The sequence below is a fragment of the Lycium ferocissimum genome, chromosome 7, assembly GCF_029784015.1.
Source record: "Lycium ferocissimum isolate CSIRO_LF1 chromosome 7, AGI_CSIRO_Lferr_CH_V1, whole genome shotgun sequence".
NCBI lineage: Eukaryota > Viridiplantae > Streptophyta > Magnoliopsida > Solanales > Solanaceae > Lycium > Lycium ferocissimum.
This window is the reverse complement of record NC_081348.1, coordinates 2,054,885-2,073,605: the sequence shown is the minus strand read 5'-3', so window position 1 is coordinate 2,073,605 and position 18,721 is coordinate 2,054,885. Positions and strand designations below refer to the sequence as shown.

The following is an 18,721-nucleotide window of genomic DNA, read 5'->3' as shown; positions in this document are numbered from 1 at the left end:
TTTTACGGGAGTAACAATGTTCAAATGTTTGATTTTCTTAAAAGCTTCAATTAGGCATATTTTGGCCTTTCTAATGTTGAATGTAATGTTTCTTTTGAGAGCAATACCTGGACATAGAAACTTATTTGTATGTCTAATTTGAGAATGTTATTGCAGAGCCTGTTTCAGAGAGTGCAACACCCATAAAGGTAGAAATTCACAGGTATAATATATATCTATTATATACTCTCAAAAAATTGTGCATTTTTGTATCCCCTCATATGCATGATTTGTTAAGTTTGTGAAACTTTTAGTACATTTTAATTGAGAAGTTATTTGTATGTATCCTAAAAATGCACTTTGTAGTTTCTATATTTTGATTTACAATTCGAGGGGATGGGTATATATAACTGGGTTCCTCTTCGTGATATTACTTTCGGCGTAATATTTTCGTTATCTTGATGTATTTATCAAGAAAAAATGAATAATATTCATGCATCCTAATTGAAAGTATACTATACATTTCATTCATTTTTTGTAAAATCTGAAATTATATTATGAAATAAGAGTATTATTTGTACTTGTAGAATTTTCTGGAGGAATATATTTTTTTTTTAAAAAAAGGCTTGATTAAAGATATGTTTTTTTTTAAAATGGCCTAAATAGAGCGTGGTGCAAATTAATGACTTTTACTTCTTTCTTATCATTTTAGAAGCGATGGGTTAGGTAATTTGCTTTAAAATAGGGAAAGTCTAATGAATAGCCTATTTTTAAATTAAAAATTCCCTTATTATTTGGTATTGGAAATTTGGAATATTTTGTATTCCTGAAATTAAGATTATACTATAAAATATAAATATATTAATTACATACATAGATAACTGAATTATGTGTGGAACGTATGTTTAAAAATTTTCAAAAGTGGTATTTTCTCAATTTTTATTTAGTATTTTAAGAGTTATATTTCTCTCATTTTCGCTTTTATCTTAGACCTTATTTTGCTAAATACAAAAGAAAAGAAAGAAAAGGATGATACAAAAAATTTATAAGAATATAAAACTAAACCTTGTGTTGTACTTAATTTATTATTCATGCACTAATATTATATAATAAGATTACAAAAGTATTACAATAATACATATAAAACTATGTGTTGTTTTGGGTTTTGTAATTCAGTTCTTCTATGGAATATAATATTTATTTTATTGTTCACAACATTTAATATTGAATGTTTAATTATGATAATAGGATATAAGATATTATTCAGTTTTGATAAAATGACACAACATGGTACCGGCATCAATCGTTATCCAAGATTGGAGGATGTTAAAAAGAGCAAACAATCTTGAAAAAATAATTATATCAAGGAACAATGAATAGTATTACGATTGGGGAATGTAAGGAGATAAAACTGATGAAGAGTAAAGATGGATATTTTTATTACAAAAATTATGACTATTTGCATTTTATAATATAATTTTTAACATCGCGTGAAGTGCAGACAAATGCACTAATATAAAATTAGAGCTCGTTATATAGGGAAAAACAGAAAACAAAGAACAAACAGACAATCATAAGGCATTAAAACCTTTGGAAACATAATGTCACATAGTAGTCTCTGCACTTGTACGAGCTTTTCTATTAGTCAATCTCTTTATAATCCTTCTCAATCTGTTCAGTGCCAAACACACGTGAGCACCAGTCCCCCGTGAAGTTCGGTCCTTCGAGACGTGTTGGATCCCCAATTTGTTAACCACCATGTACGGCAGTGGAAAGCCACTCTCCGTCGGCGGAAACTTCAAATTCCATCCTATCTTCCCCACCACCACCTTATCCATTACCGGAAACACCCTTCTCGCATGCATAGTGACATTGTTGTTGTCGTTTGAGGTTTTCGCCGATTTCCGTATTGACAAATCACCAAATCCAGGTTTGAAGTGAAGGAAAAACCTAGGGTTTCCATTGAACTCAGCACTAATGGTGATTGGTGATTCAATAGGTGACCCGAAATATCCGACTCCCGTTTTAACCACCAACCCGATAGCCCGGTTTGAATCATTGGGCCGATAAAACAGCTTCAAAACCGGGCCGGATTGGAAAAAGGTACTGAAACTTAAACATAAATCTTTGTCTTTGGGATCACTAGTGCTGGTTTCAATGCCACACTGGAATGGGAAACCTAACGTGTTTAGTGGGATTTTGGCTTTCACAATTGGGTTTTCATTTTCTCGGAATTTTCATTATTTTTTTCAAGGTGGAGGAATTTTGTTTTGCAAAATGTGTAGAGCTTTATTATTAATGGAGGGGCTCTCTGCCATTTTTTGTTGAGTAGCTAAAGGTTATTTTCAGTGTGTTTAATTTTGGGAGCTGGTTGTTGAGATGCTGACTTATAAATATTGGTTTAATGTTCCCAGTGATGTGGCAACTGACGAGCCGTTTGCTTATATATACCCACTTGACGCTATATTCTTATTAGTCAAATTTAAAGAAAATGACGTATTTTTATATTGAGAATAACTAAACCTTAAAGTTTTTATTTTATTCTTAGTGCAGTAATATTTAATGTAGTCACAAAATGTGGGAGTAAATTTCCTAAAAGATCACTCATCTATTGAAAATTTCCCTCTAATATCACTTTTATTTCTTTTAGGACTACAATATCACCCAACTTTCACTATTTTCCTCAGAATATATTAAACACACAAAACTTTCCTTCTCTCTTAGTTGGCATGTCATGTCACATAAAATTTTATTTTCTTAATGATATATTTATTTAACTCATCCAATCCATTTAACTCAACCGAAACCCATTTTAACCAATCAGCCCATATCTTATACCCATTTAACCCATAATCCAAGTGTAACTTATACAAAACAAAAGTCAGGTCTGCTAAATTCATACAAGCTTGTGCTTCTATTGACTACTACTGTCTGTTCCTTGAAACAAGAGTACTTGGACCTTTAGGAAAGGCAATACACACTGCCTGTTAAAGAGAGAAATATTTCATACCTCCCCTTCATTTTCTTGCTGTTTTCTTTCCTATATTGCTGCTTTTCTTCCAAACAGTTTCTATTTAATTTCTGATGCTACTTGGACTTGCCAGTGGCAGGGCCCCTGAGTCTTTTAGAAGATTTGAGTAACAGCAATAACAGTAAAATGGGATTAGCTTATAACCAAGGGTAGATTGATTATGTGATCTAAAGAACCAACATTAGAAAGAGGGTCATTAAAAAACATAGTCCCAACCCCCTAGGGGTGACTAAACTATCAAAGAATTGGAATGGCAATCTTGAAAATTACGGTTCAAATTCCATCCGAAACGACGGTAGGTGAATTCTCCCATTTGCCCAAATTTTGTGTGAAGAATTACTACCTTATATTTATGTTAGTGGAAGGTAGCAGTCAGACATTAGTCATGCACTTGTAAACTGACTCGGACACTAACGTATTACCGTTATGAATAAAAACTTTAGATCCACTAATGCTATTTACCACCAAAGGCTCACAGTTTAAAATCGCACTCAATTAAGTAATTTCAGTCAGCTTTAAGCTTTAAATTGATACAAAGTTATCTATTAATAATAGGTTCAGTCTGTCCCCAGGCTTTGGTTCAGTGGTAAGAGCGCGTCTAATTTTAGGTGTTTGATTATGTTTTCTATAAGCTACGCTTGTTTGATGGGTTAAATGGGTATAAGATATGGGTTGGTTGGTTAAAATGGGTTCGCATTGAGTTAAATTAATTTATCATTAAAAAATAGAATTTCATGTGATGTGGCATGCCAATTAGGAGAGAACGAAGGTTTTGTGTGTTTAGTATATTCTGAGGAAAATAGTGAAAGTTGGGTGATATTCTAGTCCTAAAAGAAATAAAAGTGATATTAGAGAAAAAATTCTCAATATATGTGTGACTTTTTAGGGAATCTACTTCAAAATGTGGTATCGTGAAACATATTTGCATAAGATTACAAATGACTGAATGAGGGAGCTGTTAGTTTTGTTGGGTTGGGCTGAAAGTCTGGCCAATGTTTGTGGGCCGGGCTAGTGCAAAAGTGATAATGGATTTTTTTTCTAGGGATACTTACATAAATATACCCTTCGACCATCTAATTTACCAAATATGGCCAAAGCATACACTGTCTATACACTTCGGCTGTATAAGTAGCGTATAGGTATGTATATTACATGTATATGTATGTATAGTATATGCATATTTAGTATAAACTATACATTGCCTATACACTGTGTACATATTTTGTAAACTAGATGGCCGAATGGTATTTGGTTGTAATTTTCCTTTTTTCTATAGGTAAAAAAGCAGGATAATATTTACCATCGTTAGCTTAATTTTTGGGGTTTTAAAAAAGTGTCTTAAGTTTTAATCAGTTTGTATACAAACACTTGATATAAGATCTCAACGGCCCTTCCCTGGACCCGCTAAAGCGGATGCTTTGTGCACCGAGCAGCCCTTTTTTTTTTCTTTTTTTTTTTTTAATTTCAAAAACATACTAATTGACCTATAGCTATACACAAAATCCTAACCCAAAATACCCTCAGTTCCTCTCGATAACGAAATCAACGTTAAGGGCATTTTTTATCCAAATAGGTGGAAGGAAGGGTATTTTTTATCCAATAGGTGGAAGGAGACCATTTTTGAATTATTTCTAATACATTACGGGCATTTTTGACCCTTCTCCTTAAAAATAATTGAGGACTTTTTACCTATATATATATAAAAAAATAAAAAATAAAAAAAAGATAGCTTTGAGAGAACAGATAAAATTTGAAATAAAATTGTTCCTAACGGAATTGATATAAAAGTTTCATATAGCCGACATTAACTAGGTTGAGGTTATGATTTGGACGTCGTCATTGTTGCTGCTGCTGTTGGACCTATATATGACAACTAACACCAAACATTTCTTAAATCATATGTATATGCCAATCATGCAAACTTGGTAGCATTATAACTTTTGGCTGTACTTGACTATCCTTCATTTAATGTTGTAATTTTAACTCGCCTTTGCATTGATTAAAAGATCTGATTGATTTTTTGAAATCGAACTGTTTAGCATCAAGAAGTTGATGTGGAGGAAGAATGAACCTGGTAAATTCATCAATTTAGTTCAGACTTAAGTTCCTCATGTACTTTCTTTTCTAATTTCAAATAATCAAAAATCAGTTGATCAATGAGCTGGTTTAGCTGGCATCTAAATTAATGATTCTGGTGTTGGTTTCTCATGCATCATGCCTTACATTTATGTAGTAAACTCATTTGATATTCTCGTGGTCACTGTTTAGCGATAAATCTTTTTAGCAGTATTACTTGATATAGTAGTTTTCAATAATCTCTCGCTGATAAGTTCTTGTTGGACAGACGGATTTTTTAAGGTGGTAATCTTATTTCAAAAATTAATATCTTCTTTCCAGTGTCATGATGATATCTTAATAGCAATCACTCAATGTAAGGAGTAGTAGGTAGTGTTTGCTGGAACGATGTTATGAACTTGCAAAACAAGAAGGGAGAAAAGTAATATTCACACCAAATTGTTGTTTGTCCTCAGCTTCATTTGGCTGTCTCTTTGGTTGCATGTTGTTGCTCAGTTGCTCTGATGCTAACAATCATTCTCGCAATGTGGTGCAACACTTCTGGATGCTCGTTTGGGGAGGGATGACGCTTTCTTCATTATATTCCTGGCTACACAGCCAGTGTTTTTTGGCTTTTTCTACTTTTTATGGTGTTTGGGCAAGACAAAAAGTGCTTTTAAGCACTCACGTTTAAGCCAAAAAAAGTAGAAAAATAAGCTAAAAGCCAAAAGTTGGGCATTCCAAAAAGCTTTTAGCTTATAAGCTACTTATAAGTCAATCCAAATACCCTCTGAGTGCCACTTTGCTCATAGTGAGATGGAGATTGGGAAGCAAGTGAGTCCGGCGTATGATGATTTCCAAGTCAAAGAACCTCTGAGTGGGTTCTCCGGGTACCCTGAACCGTCCCAGCCTGGTCTAGCTGGAACAAACTTCGGAGCATCTGCAACCACTACCATCTGTATAGATGCATCTCTTGCTGGAACACATCATAGGGAAGAATGGTCTGAATTCAAAACAGATATGTCGGCTTACTGGTGTCAAGCTCTTTATAAAGGAGCACGAAATGGAGACTAACAAAAGAAATGTTGAGCTTCAAGGAACCTTTGTTCAGATTAATTAGGCCAGTGCCATGATACGAGAGCTCATATCGAACATTTTTTTTTGCGCAGATTGCCCTTCAAACGCAGTGGTCTTTAATTTTTGCCCTTCGCTTAAAAAAGTGGCCGAAAATACCTCGAAGTTTTGAGTTCGAACCCCCGCTCAGTCAAAAAAAAAGAAAAAAAAATTCGCAAGGCAAGGCTTTTCGCGAAACCTCTGCCTTATGGCCTAACATTTGCCCAAAATTAGGCCTATTTGGGCAAAAGTTAGGCCTTGAGTCAGAGATTTACCTGAAGGCCTAGTTTTGGGCAAAAGTTTGTCTTAAGCCTTAAGGCTTAACTTTTGCCCGAATAGGCCTAATTTTGAGCAAAAGTTCAAATTTTAGCGCGGATTTTTGTCCCTCAAATTGCTGGTTTTTAATTTTTGTCCTTCGCTTAAAAAGGTGGTCGAAAATACCCTGAGGTTCTAGGTTCAAACTCAACTCAGTAAAAAAAAAAAAAAATCGCAGGGAAGGCTTTGCAAAAAGTCTGTCTTATGCTGCGGAGTTTGCCTTAAGGCATTACTAAAGTCTGCCTTATGCGGCAAACGTTGCCTTAAGGCATAACTAAAAGTCTGCCGCATAAGCCAAACTTTTTCGTGAAGCCTTGCCTTGCAATTTTTTTTTTTTAATTTTTATGACAAGCCGGGGTTCGAACCCAGAACCTCGGACTATTTTAGGCGAAGGCCAAAAATTAAAGATCAGCAATTTGAGGGACAAAAATTAAATACCACCCCCAAAAAAGGACAATCTTGCAAATTGCCCAAAGTTGGGCCATAAGGCAAAGGTTTGCCTTAAGGCCTATTTTTGGCCAAAAGTTTGCTTTCAGGCCTAACTTTTCCCCGAATAGGCCTAATTTTGCTATGAAAATCTGTCTTGCGATTTTTATTTTTGACTAACCCGCGTTCGAACCTCGACGTATTAGACAAAGGACAAAAATTAAAGACCAACAATTTGAGGGACAAAAAAATTAAAGACCACCCCCAAATAAGGACAATCGCGCAAATTGTATTGGTACATCTACAAGCGGGCTAACAAATGCTGTGCCATTTGCTCAGGGTCCCGCTGGCCCATTTAAAACAAAGATGCGTGCGAATTTTTCAAAAGGCTTATGCATATTTGGAGAGAAATGCCATTTCATTTTTTTGCGCGGATTATCTTTCTTTTGGGGTGGTCTTTAATTTTTGTCCCTCAAATTAGTGGTCTTTAATAGTTGCCCTTCGCTTAACACCCAGAGGTCCTGAGTTAGAACCCAGGCTCCGTCAAAAAAATAAAAATAAATCACAAGACATAAGTTGGGATTCGCAGGACAGAAGTTGGGATTCACAAAGCATAAGTTGGACCACAACTTATGCGCAAGGCAAACTTTTATCCAAAATTAAGCCTTAAAAGTTAGGCCTTAAAGCAGAGGTTTGCAAAATTCCAGCAACTTTTTTTTTTTTTTTTGCCTTAAGACAGAGTTTGAAACCCAACTTATGCCTTGTGATTTTTTTTTTTTAATTTTTAACTAAGTTGGGGTACGAACCCTGAACCAAAGGGCTTTTAGTGGAGGACGAAAATTAAAGACCACTGATTTGAGGGGTAAAAATTAAAGACGGTGAAGGCCAATCCTCCAAAATGCCCATGCCATTTTGCTCATGGGCCCAAGGAGTTGCAGAAGTCATTGGCTTGATCTCATAGTACTCATACTGGGTATTAGCAAAAATATTGTTTGCCATTAGGAGATGGTACAATGATAAACATTGAAAGGAATTGTCTGTGTTGTATTAGTGTATTATTATGTAAGTCCTTTGATAGGATCTTCTTACTGCTGCTTTAGAATAATTAGTTTCAAAATTAAGAAATGCTAAAAGAGTTCAGAGGAATCCCCGTTTGTATCCTTTGTTCACTCATTCCATACGTAGTAGCTATGAATAGCTCTTGAACTAGATGCCGGTGGCCCGTGCTAACCCGTGCCCAACAATTTAAGTCTTCCTGTTAAATTTACAGCATTTTCTAATTATAATATTAATCTGCGTTTTTAATTTTAACTTTTTATTTACTAACTACGTATGTGATATTTGATTTTAGAGTATTTTCCTTGTTCTGTTTTATTAAGGTAATCTTTGATGCTTCTATGCAGAGATATGATATGAAGGCTTCAATGAGATGGGATCAGTTACTTAAGTAACCATAAAGATTGATTGAATTTTTGTACTGAAACAGTCAGGGGTCGTTTGGTTTGGTTGTTGATTAGAGTTATCCTGCGATTAATTATGCAAAGGTTAGTTATTTATGTATGAGTTATTCCATCCTCTACTCTGGATAGAATAATACATAAATTGACTCATAACTTATACATGTTTTACTTATGTGGGATTATAAAATGGTAAGTAAACATAGTATGGTGTGCTAAATTTTATACAAAACAACTAAACACTATCAAACATGATATTAGTTGTGCTAGTTTAATTACATGAATAACTCCATTTCTAACCAACAATCAAACGACCCCTTAACTCTTTCAAGAGTGTGCTCGCCAAAATTAACTTACTTTTTTTTTTTTTTTTTTTTTTTTTTTTTTTTTTAACAAAAGAGCCACAACCCACATATATAGTAAAAATATGCCATGTTTAAGAAAAGATATATAGTTGAGAAAATCACGACTTCAACAGTAAATAATTTCAACCCCTAAAGTATCAAATGGATAAAAAATAATAATGACAATCATGTGAAATTTCATTGTAGTATAATGGGGTTTGAAACTTTTAAAAGTGAACAGCGCCCCTGTGACACTATTAATCATCCAAACCCATAAATGATATCCATAAGTGTAGGAAGTTGTATATACTTCATATCTAAACATAACAATGGAATACAATAGCCATGTAACTGAATAATAATCTTAGTTAATCAAAATTATTTTAGTTATTTGATTTTTGTAATTGAAAATTAAGTCATTGAAAAATAATTCTACTCAAGGTTAGTTTAAAACGCATCTAAGATTTTTTAGAATATAAATATTATAGTCAGTAAACAAACGTCATTTTCTTAAATCTTAATACGTACTTTTCATCAACGGTATTAAACGGCTTAATCATAAGAGAACCCCACAAAAATGGCACCTGGAATTCTATATAAATCATGTTAATATTCCTTCCCGTCCATATTATATGGTGTTTTTAGTTTGGGCAAATCTTTTAAAAAAATTTACTTACCCCTAAAAAATAAGAGATGTTTTTATGAAATTACTTAATAGTATTTATTTAATATGATTTCTAAATTATGTAAAAATACGCTTATCTAAATGAAGTAAATTAAGAAAAAATAATTAATACTTTTTTAATTATATAACAATTGTGTAGTATTTATTTTAGAGTACATATAGAAGCTACAAAGTACAAACATTACCATAAGGGAGTAGCAAAACACAGTACTTCACATAAGCTATTAACGTAAATCCAAGACACAACCTAACAAGTGCAATGAAGATACTCCTCCTGTTTCAATTTATGTGAACGTATTTCTTTATTTGTTCGTGTTAAAAAGAATGACATATTTCTATATTTAAAAACAATTTACCTTTATGCAATAATTTATAGCCACACAAAATATATGTGACTCATCTAACACCACATGTTTAAAAGCTTCTCTATTTTCTTAAACTTCGTGCCCAATCAAATAGGTTCATATAAATTGAAACGGAGGGAGTATAAAATAGTTGTTCAGTAGGCCCCGCGTGAAATGATTGCCTTGAACACGTAACGATTACATTATCAAAGGGTAGACTTTTGCCGAAGTTGTCAATGTACAAATAATAAAGCAGCCTTCCTAAGCAAGAAAATGATTCAAAACTCAAAACTACCATTCATTCTAAATTCTATGACATTTAACAGCCATGTCGATCCTAGGATCAACACCCATTCTTCTAATTAGGGGTGTATATGGATCAGGTTGATTCAGATTTTTTAAAGACCAAACCAAATCTATTGCATTGGGTTTTTAAATCTATAAACCAAATCAAATCAACAAAAGTCGGATTTTTCAACCTCGGGTTTTTTCCGGTAAAGCCTTCATACAAGACATATAACTTGTACTTCAAATATTTCTGTAGTCCTAGTAAGATACGACTATCTAATTAAGATATTTATTAAGAAAATAACACAAAATGTGAGATGAGAGATGACATTGTACTAAAATATTCAACGAAAAAAATTAATGAAATTGCATAAAATAAAATGATCATAATCTAAAAGTACTAAGTCATGCTACATTGAATACGACTAATTTATAACGCACATAGAAAATGATCATAATCTAAAAGTACTAAGTCATGCTAAAATAAATACGGCTAATAAGTATTAATTACATGACTAGATATTAAAGGAAAAAAATTAAGTTATGTATTTTCACTTTCTAAATTAATATAAAACTAAAGAATAGATATCAACATTATTGTCATTCCAGTGTTAGATATGAATTACTTTTATTAGCATTAGTATTGATTTGATTTTTGTTGAGTTTCATTTGAGTTACTAATATCATTGGGCTATAAAACTTATTGGATCTTCAAAATTCTAATTCCAAACTTGAAATAATATGTTAAAAGACAAAAAACTATGAAAAAGTTAAAGAAACATTTATAAATTACGTTAAATAAATATTTTTATGTATAAAATATGTTTGAAATTTTATAAATGCAATGTTGGGTTGATTTTATTCGGTTTGACTTTTTTTAATTGAAACCAAACCATACCAATAGTGTTCCGATTTTTCTTTTTAAAACCAAACCAAGTCAAACCAATCCACTAGCCAGGTTTTTTTCTTGTTTTGATTCGGATTATCGATTTGATGCGGTTTGTCGGTTTGCTTCGTACACCCCTACTTCTAATATAATAATTTCAGGTAAACAGTATCTACTGACTTAATTAACAGAATAAAAGGCACACTATGAAGCTCAGGCTAACATTTTATCCATGTTGAATATCTCGTACAATTGTATCCCTTTTATTCCACTTTATGTGGCACTAGTGCTATTTGGAAAGTCAAAGTGGTCTTTTTTGACAATTCTTGAAAATTATTTACTACTGTAATTATAGTACTTTGATGTAATTTATAAATTATAAATTTTATTTGAAAATTGTGAAGACTCATGTCCGAATTCACATAAAAAATCAAATAGTTCGACCCTTGTACTTTAAACAAAATAAATTGGAGGGGGTAATAAAATTTGGTTCTTCTAGGCTTTTCATATATTTAGATTTTCACTTTGCAATGGTGATTCTCCCTTCCTTTTAGTTCCGGATCACATGATACTACCTGAAAACCGATTATTGTATAAAACAATTAATAAGACAACCTAACAAGAATATTGCCAATCATTTCAAGTTTTGGCTCATCAATGGAGCATGCGAACGGAATTCTTAGTTATTCACTGCTACCTTTATCCTGTGAAACAATCTATTAGGAAAATCCAGTAAAGAAACTCCCAAATTATTTCAAGCTTTTATTCATCAATAGAGCATTAAGTGGAAAGTCTTAGCTATGACTCCTATCCTTTCCCACAGAAGCAGGGGTGTTCAAAAAACTGCTTTAACCTGCAATAGTTGGAGAGGGTGATATCACCCTTCAGCTTTTTAGCCCCTTTGAAGATGGAAGGAAATCGGGAAGTTAATAAGTGCTTTTTCCCCTTTCAGTTGTACCGAACAGCCCTAAGAGAAACAAAAGTACTTACCACAAAACATGCGCCAACTTCCCCTTCCCCTTGAACGAAAGGAACTTAATCAGCGTATGCATAAGATGGGCTGCTAAATTTTGCTTGGTGCCTCACCCAACTCTTATCTTCTGTCCTTCGAAATATACGTGGCTGGTTGAAAGGGAATGTTTCACTCCAATCTGGGTGTTGAATGAGATAGTCCCACTGCCTATAGAAAGAAATTATTAAAATGATGTCTCACATGGATAGCCCGCTGACATGTCAGTGAACCCAGGGAAGGAACTAGGGTGCCATTATTGTGGAACTATTGTAGTACCTTCTTTGGCTATCAACGAAATCTGGAGCCTCGGCAGAAGGAGAGGTGGAACACGTAAGAAGGATTTCCTGGTCAGATAAATTCTGTAGCATGAGGGCAATACGCAGCTTACGCATGCTCCTATGATACCCAAAAAAAAAAAAAGGAGTTCATTAAGAGATATATTTAAAACATCAAAGAGGCCTAGCTTAAGTGGCAAAGCAAAACAAAAAAATGTGTAACACTTACCTAGGTTCTATCAATTGTTAGTTAATTCAAAATCTTTTCTTCCAATGTAGTTAAGTTCTTGCTAGCTCACTAGTGTCTCAGTTAGTATGATTATGAATCTATAAATTGCTCTCACCATTCATCTTAACCAAATTGAAAAAATCAGAAGGAAATTTAGATGACAAATTCAGGGAATTAAGACAACAAACTGAGAAATGATATCCTGCTAAAAAAAATATAAAAACTGGTGAATTGACATGACAGGATAAGAAATATAAACACCACGAATTAATGTTGAAAAGTAGTAAAATAGTAAATAAAGAATCCAAAGTAAGCAGTTTTACCAAGTGCATGGAGCAATCACAAATTGGTCAGTGTGAGTATCATATGTCTCTAGTAATCTTCCATCCCAATGAGGGTCCTCAAAAGATGCAGTCACTCGTATTCTCCTAACAACTTCATCGGGACATCTTGTTGTTGCGTCAAAGTTTGCTGGTACAATAGACCCAGTGGCAGTTTCCATCTAAGCAAATGAATTTGAAAAAAGTAAGAATCTTTACTCTAAGAAGATCTGCAGTATACTGAGCAAATCATGCTCAAACAATCGTTTATGTCAAGGAGAACCAGAAATTATTGATAATCAGCTGATTGACTCAAGGCAGACAGAGAATTTGTAAATAATTCATAATCGCCTGCCTGTTTTCAACCATGCCATTTAGTAATGAAATGAAAACCCAATAACTCCTTGTCACGGCAATTGATATTTACTTTCCATCTCTGTGTATGTGCCTTCCAAAACCATGTTAGTAGTCGCAATTCTCTCCCTTTGATGCATCATGAATACCAAGCCAACCACTCGATTAGCATCCTTCACTATTAAGGACCAAGAATTTCCATTCCAGACATTTGAGGACTGAATTTGAACACTGAGCATCTTGACCTAAGTCTGCAATCTCTTTTTCTGCTCCCACTTTTCGCAAATACTAAGCAGAATCAGGGCAAAGAGATAGCAGGATAATAAGTAAAATGCAAACCTCACACTCGTTACTTCACTGCAAATTTGGAAGATAAGTCAAGAATTTGCAAATGTAGATCTGAACGTTTAAGCATATATTTCACTAAGATAGATACACCTACCAGTCTCCAATTCATTAGATAAAATCCCCGACCTAATTAGACGACAGACGTTATTCACAGTTGTACAAAAAGTCAGGAGTGTCAAACAGATTGACTGCTGATTACAGACGTTAACGCTGAGCATCAAGCACCAATAGATATACAAAGCCAAAAGAAAAAACCAAGCAAGCAGCTCAACTTCATCCAATTCAGCTCGCTCTATGTATGGCCATTTCGTTTCATGAATTCAATTGATATGATAGCCATAGACTTGGCGTAGGAAAAGTCAACAGTTCATTTATTCGAAGTAGAATCCAAAAGTCTTATGCTCCTAGAGTGACGTAATGGTCAAAAGCACACCTCGAGTATCGCCTTTTTTGAGTTTCCTACCTGAACTATCAGATGTGAGAGTATCCTACCTAAACTATCACCAATTAGTTTGCAAAACACACCTCAACTATCAGTTGTTCACTTTTAATGAGGTGTGTTTTGCAAACTAGTTGATGATAGTTCAGTTGGTTATAGTTTAAGTAGGAAACTCTCACACCTGATAGTGCAGGTAAGAAACTCAAAAAATGGTGATACTTGAGGTGTGTTTTTTGACCCCTAACGCTTATTAATTTCAAGTAATGGCACCAACTGGAATATATCTTATGCTTCTTCCGTCCAAATCCAGAATCCACGTCTGGCTGTCACAGGCACTAAGTCAAGAGTTGACTTCCCTTTCCAAAAACTGGAGATCACTTTACTATAGAGTCATATAAAGGAGATTTAACTACGGAACAACTTCCATTAGACAGCTTGCTCCTCGAAAAGAAATGAATCTCACAACTTCTGAAAAGTCACACAGATGTATTGTCTTTAACTCAAAGACTGGATGCAGGTTTTGACCAGTACGTCTAAGGTACTTCGATTTCTTAGAGATACCTCACGAGTTATGTCTACAGCCAAAAAGAATTCAGAATACATACATGATTTATCTAGTAGCTCAGAAGCGGTATTGGAACTTGGAATGTTGAACTGCAACGAAGGTATAATAAAGGCTATTTTATTTTTTTCTGCAATGGCAAACTCCCCTACTCAGGAGCCGAATAGTGACAGACCCACTTTACTCCATTGGTGATTCAAACCCCCAACCTTAAAGATTGCGCGGAGGACTTTTACCACTAAGCTTTTCCTCCCTTGTTCTGTGATAATCAATGGTATAAAATAATATGACATAGAAAATGCAGCTTACCAAGAAACCAGTGAAGATGGGGTATGCATTTCCTTCAGAATCTCGTCTTGTATTGTGCCCAAGAACATGGAGAGTGTGAATCTGGAACTTCATATTACTCTTTGCCAGGCTGTCAACTATTTTCTTACACAAAGGAAAGGAATAGCCTTCCAACTCTTCGTGACCTTTTGTGATACCATTAACATGCTGCACAAAAAGCCCAACAAATTCAGCTTCATTATCTAGTCTCTAAATGACTCACTATCTCTGTGAAAACCAAAGAAAAAGAAGGGTCTTGGCCTTACTTTAGGTGAGGCATCATCAAAACCACCAATTAGATGAACCTGCATATTATACACTTCCAATGTCAGCATCCATGGTAAAAAAGCTCGTTACTAGTGTTGTTAAACATAAAGGATTACGGAAGAATACATCCAACATGGCATCAGAGCTTTGATTGACAACAAAAGCCAACATCTGGGCTAGGCCAATATCAACAACATCGGGTGAATCCAAGTGAGCAACAGATGTCCTGTAGTGAAGTCACAATCACAATAGTTAGAATTATGCACCTGAATGCAAATTAGCGACGTCTTTTGTCTAAATGGTTATCTTACATTCCACTTTTTTGGTTCCTTATGAAAAGGCCCACACAAGTTGTTGCCTCATCCGTGCCAACCACCTTCGTTCAAGAACATAGGAAATTTTTTAGAACAGAACAGCAGACAAATGGAAAATCTTGAAAAAGTTGCTCACAATATTTTAGGTACTGAAGTAGCTCAACATTATATGAGAAAGGGAATGGTCAAAAGATGTGCGCCTCAGCATAAATAGAAACAGAGATTGCAACCGCTTTCAGTAACTTAGAATTGTGTTTATATAAATGACCCTTGAAGAGCACTTCCAAAGGAGGAATACATTCAAGAGAAACTACATGTCTCACTATGAAAATAAGGAAGAAATCCAAATTGGAAACAAGAAACAAGGCCAGATTTCACTTCAGCAGGATTATTAAAGAAAGGATGAACATACATCGACAAATGCAGGATCCACAGTTGCATATTCTCTCTGGAAAATGTAAACGCATCTATTACGTCTTGATATGCTCGAATTACAGTCTTTAGAAACAGAGAACTTCCTTTCGGCAACCTCATTAAATGATGACGAAGCAGATGCCAGAACAGGATGCTTCATCAAATCCGTCAGGATGTCATGTCCCTGTTCATATCAAGATGTTCTCATTAAGTAGCTAGATAGAAACAGAAAACAAGACTTTCTATCCTTGCAGAGATAAAGAATGACACAATGAGATTTCAGGATTCAATATGACGATTGACGAAGACTCTCTCGGTAAGTCAATAGGAGTCACTTGAAGCAACCTCCTCAGATGTATTTAATCAATTTAAATTGGTAAAGGAATTGTCCGGCCCTTCGCCGGACCCCGCGCATAGCGGGAGCGTAGTGCACCGGGCTGCCCTTTTTTTTTGAATTGGTAAAGGGATCATCAGTTATGCATCTCCAAAATTATTTGCCTGTGATAAATACTGTCTGCCCCTTTTCCGACTATTTGATCGGATTATAAAATTGCCTATGATTTATTGTTTGATAGGTTGAAATTGACTATGATAGTTTCATATAAATAGTAATTGATAAGATTATCAGTCTTCTTCAAAAGTAATAAAATTAGCTCAAGGATTACTACAGAAACATTTAGTACAATAAGCAAGCAGTGATTGTAATTGATGAAACTGATTAAACAAACTAGAACAAAAGAACTTACCAAGTCAGGTGCTACAATCCAAATCAAACAGTTGGTGTAATGTACATATTAGGAAAAACAACACAAAGTGTAGGTTTTTCACTTTTTGGTATACATCTTGTACGCGGGCACTTTTTTTGCCCAACATTAATAACATTTACTATTACTTTTTTTCTTCTGTGCAGCCACATCAATTCTACGGCCAAAGAATTAAAAAATAATAATCTATCAACTTAGCGCAGATGAACAAATTTAACCCAACCAAAAGGGAGAAAGGCGGAGTCTTTAAAGATTAGAGTGCAACAGCATTACTACAAATCAAGCATATATTGGAGTAGACACATTATCTAGGGTAGAAAGGGATTAGTTGCATATGGAGCAACCCACAATTAAGATTGGAGCTAAACCTGAGAGTTAATAAGGTTGAAGATACCTGAGAAGAAGAAGAAGAAGAATCATCTGTACATAAAGGAGCACCACCCACGAAGATCATAATGTTAGAAAATGAGAAAGAAATTGTTGACAACTGCAGATGTTTTTTGAGATATACAGAAGTGAAATAGAAAGGCAAGGAGATGACCAGAGTCGACTTTGCCTCTCTCCTCGTTTGGGTGGAACATGGAAGGAATCAAAGCTTCTTCATATTTGGTTTTTGTAAAAATAGCCTCAAGTGTTTTTTATGTTAATAAAATAAAATGACTTCTTCTTGTTGTAGCCGTAGACCTCAGAGAAAATAAATTGTACAAGTAAATACTATTTCCTCTCCACTCCCACCTAAAGGTGGCAACCGGTTCCAACCGGAACCGGTTATGGAACCGGTTAAGGAACCGGCCGGTTCCGGTTAAAAAGCCGAACCGACTTGCGGTTCGGTTTACCGGTTTAAACTCCAAAGCAAGACGGTCGGTTTGGAGTGTTTAAAATATATTTTTTTTTGTTTTTTGTATTATATATAGATATATATTATAGTATTTATTTGTATATTGTAGGTATATTTACATATGTTATACAACTTTATAATTAAAGTTTAAATATTTACTTACTGACCTAACGACCAGTCGAATACGGAATAGTGTTTTTCGTATACATATATATGTATAACTTACATATACTTATATATATATATAACTTAATATATATAGTATATATACTTATATACTATATATACTTATATATATGTATAACTTAATATATATACTATATATATGTATAACTTAATATATATACTAAATATATGTATAACTTATATATATATATATACATATATACTATATATACTTAATATATATACTAAATATGTGTATAACTATATATATATGTACTATATACTATATATACTTATATATAAGTATAACTTAATATATATACTATATATATATATATATATATACTTAATATATATACTAAATATATGTATAACTTAATATATATACATATATATATATATACTTAATATATATACTAAATATACTTATAATATATATATATGTACTATATACTATATATACTTATATATACATATATACTTAATATATATACTATATATACATATATACTATATATATATATATATTAATATATATACTAAATATATGTATAACTTAATATATATACATATATACTATATATACTATATATACTTAATATATATACTAAATATGTGTATAACTATATATATATATATATATACTATATATACTTATATATAGGTATAACTTAATATATATACTATATATACATATATACTATATATACTTAATATATATACTAAATATATGTATAACTTAATATATATACTATATATACTTACTTATATACTATAAGTAACTTAATAAAAGTAAAAATATGAACACAAGTAAATAAAGTAAGCTCAATGAGCCATATTTTTATTCATTCTTGGATAACATTTATTTGCAAGTTGTATTTTTTTTTAACTTGCAAATAATACATGAGTTGTACAAAAATAGTAGAATAATAAAATCACCAATTTTGAACCATTTCGTTAATTTCCCCCACATCATATTCGGTCATGGAAATATCTTCAAAGTCTTCATTTGGTCGTCCGGTCCACTATCAAATCTTCAATTTCTTCCTCTTCGCCTTCCTCCGGCTTCGAGTTTTGGTTGCGTCGCTCCCGATCTAATCCAATCTCGAATGCACACTAGTACTTGCAAGCTAAAGCCGGATAATGAATGTCTATGGTCTCCATTGCTGT

General features: G+C 33.5%; 1 protein-coding gene and 1 pseudogene across 2 annotated transcripts; one reads left to right on the top strand and one right to left on the bottom strand.

The window, feature by feature from the left end:
- The first annotated feature begins 1,737 nt into the window (after positions 1-1,737).
- LOC132063068 (zinc finger CCCH domain-containing protein 31-like) lies at positions 1,738-7,872 on the top strand (annotated as a pseudogene).
- A 3,623-nt stretch (positions 7,873-11,495) lies between these two features.
- Positions 11,496-17,135, bottom strand: LOC132063091 (protein N-terminal asparagine amidohydrolase). 2 transcript variants are annotated; one of them, XM_059455520.1, is made up of 10 exons: positions 16,943-17,135; positions 15,783-15,968; positions 15,368-15,432; positions 15,183-15,282; positions 15,056-15,094; positions 14,772-14,957; positions 12,763-12,941; positions 12,212-12,331; positions 11,914-12,103; positions 11,496-11,776 (listed from the first exon to the last, which is right to left on the bottom strand). In XM_059455520.1, exons 1-9 carry the CDS (start codon positions 17,000-17,002, stop codon positions 11,959-11,961), a joined length of 1,080 nt encoding a protein of 359 aa, XP_059311503.1. In that variant the 5' UTR covers positions 17,003-17,135; the 3' UTR covers positions 11,496-11,776; positions 11,914-11,958. The 2 variants fall into 2 exon arrangements, with proteins under 2 accessions (XP_059311503.1, XP_059311501.1); XM_059455518.1 differs by lacking the exons at positions 15,368-15,432; positions 16,943-17,135 and having other exon boundaries at positions 15,783-15,987.
- Between the last annotated feature and the right edge of the window lie 1,586 nt (positions 17,136-18,721).

Excerpts from the sequence above, each read along its gene's own strand:
- LOC132063091 (XM_059455520.1), bottom strand. The coding sequence starts at position 17,002 with ATGATCTTCGTGGGTGGTGCTCCTTTATGTACAGATGATTCTTCTTCT. Across the intron at positions 12,942-14,771 it reads CCATCTTCACTGGTTTCTTG|ATGGAAACTGCCACTGGGTC; the intron begins GTAAGCTGCATT and ends TCATTTGCTTAG. Across the intron at positions 12,332-12,762 it reads GTGATTGCTCCATGCACTTG|GAGCATGCGTAAGCTGCGTA; the intron begins GTAAAACTGCTT and ends TGGGTATCATAG.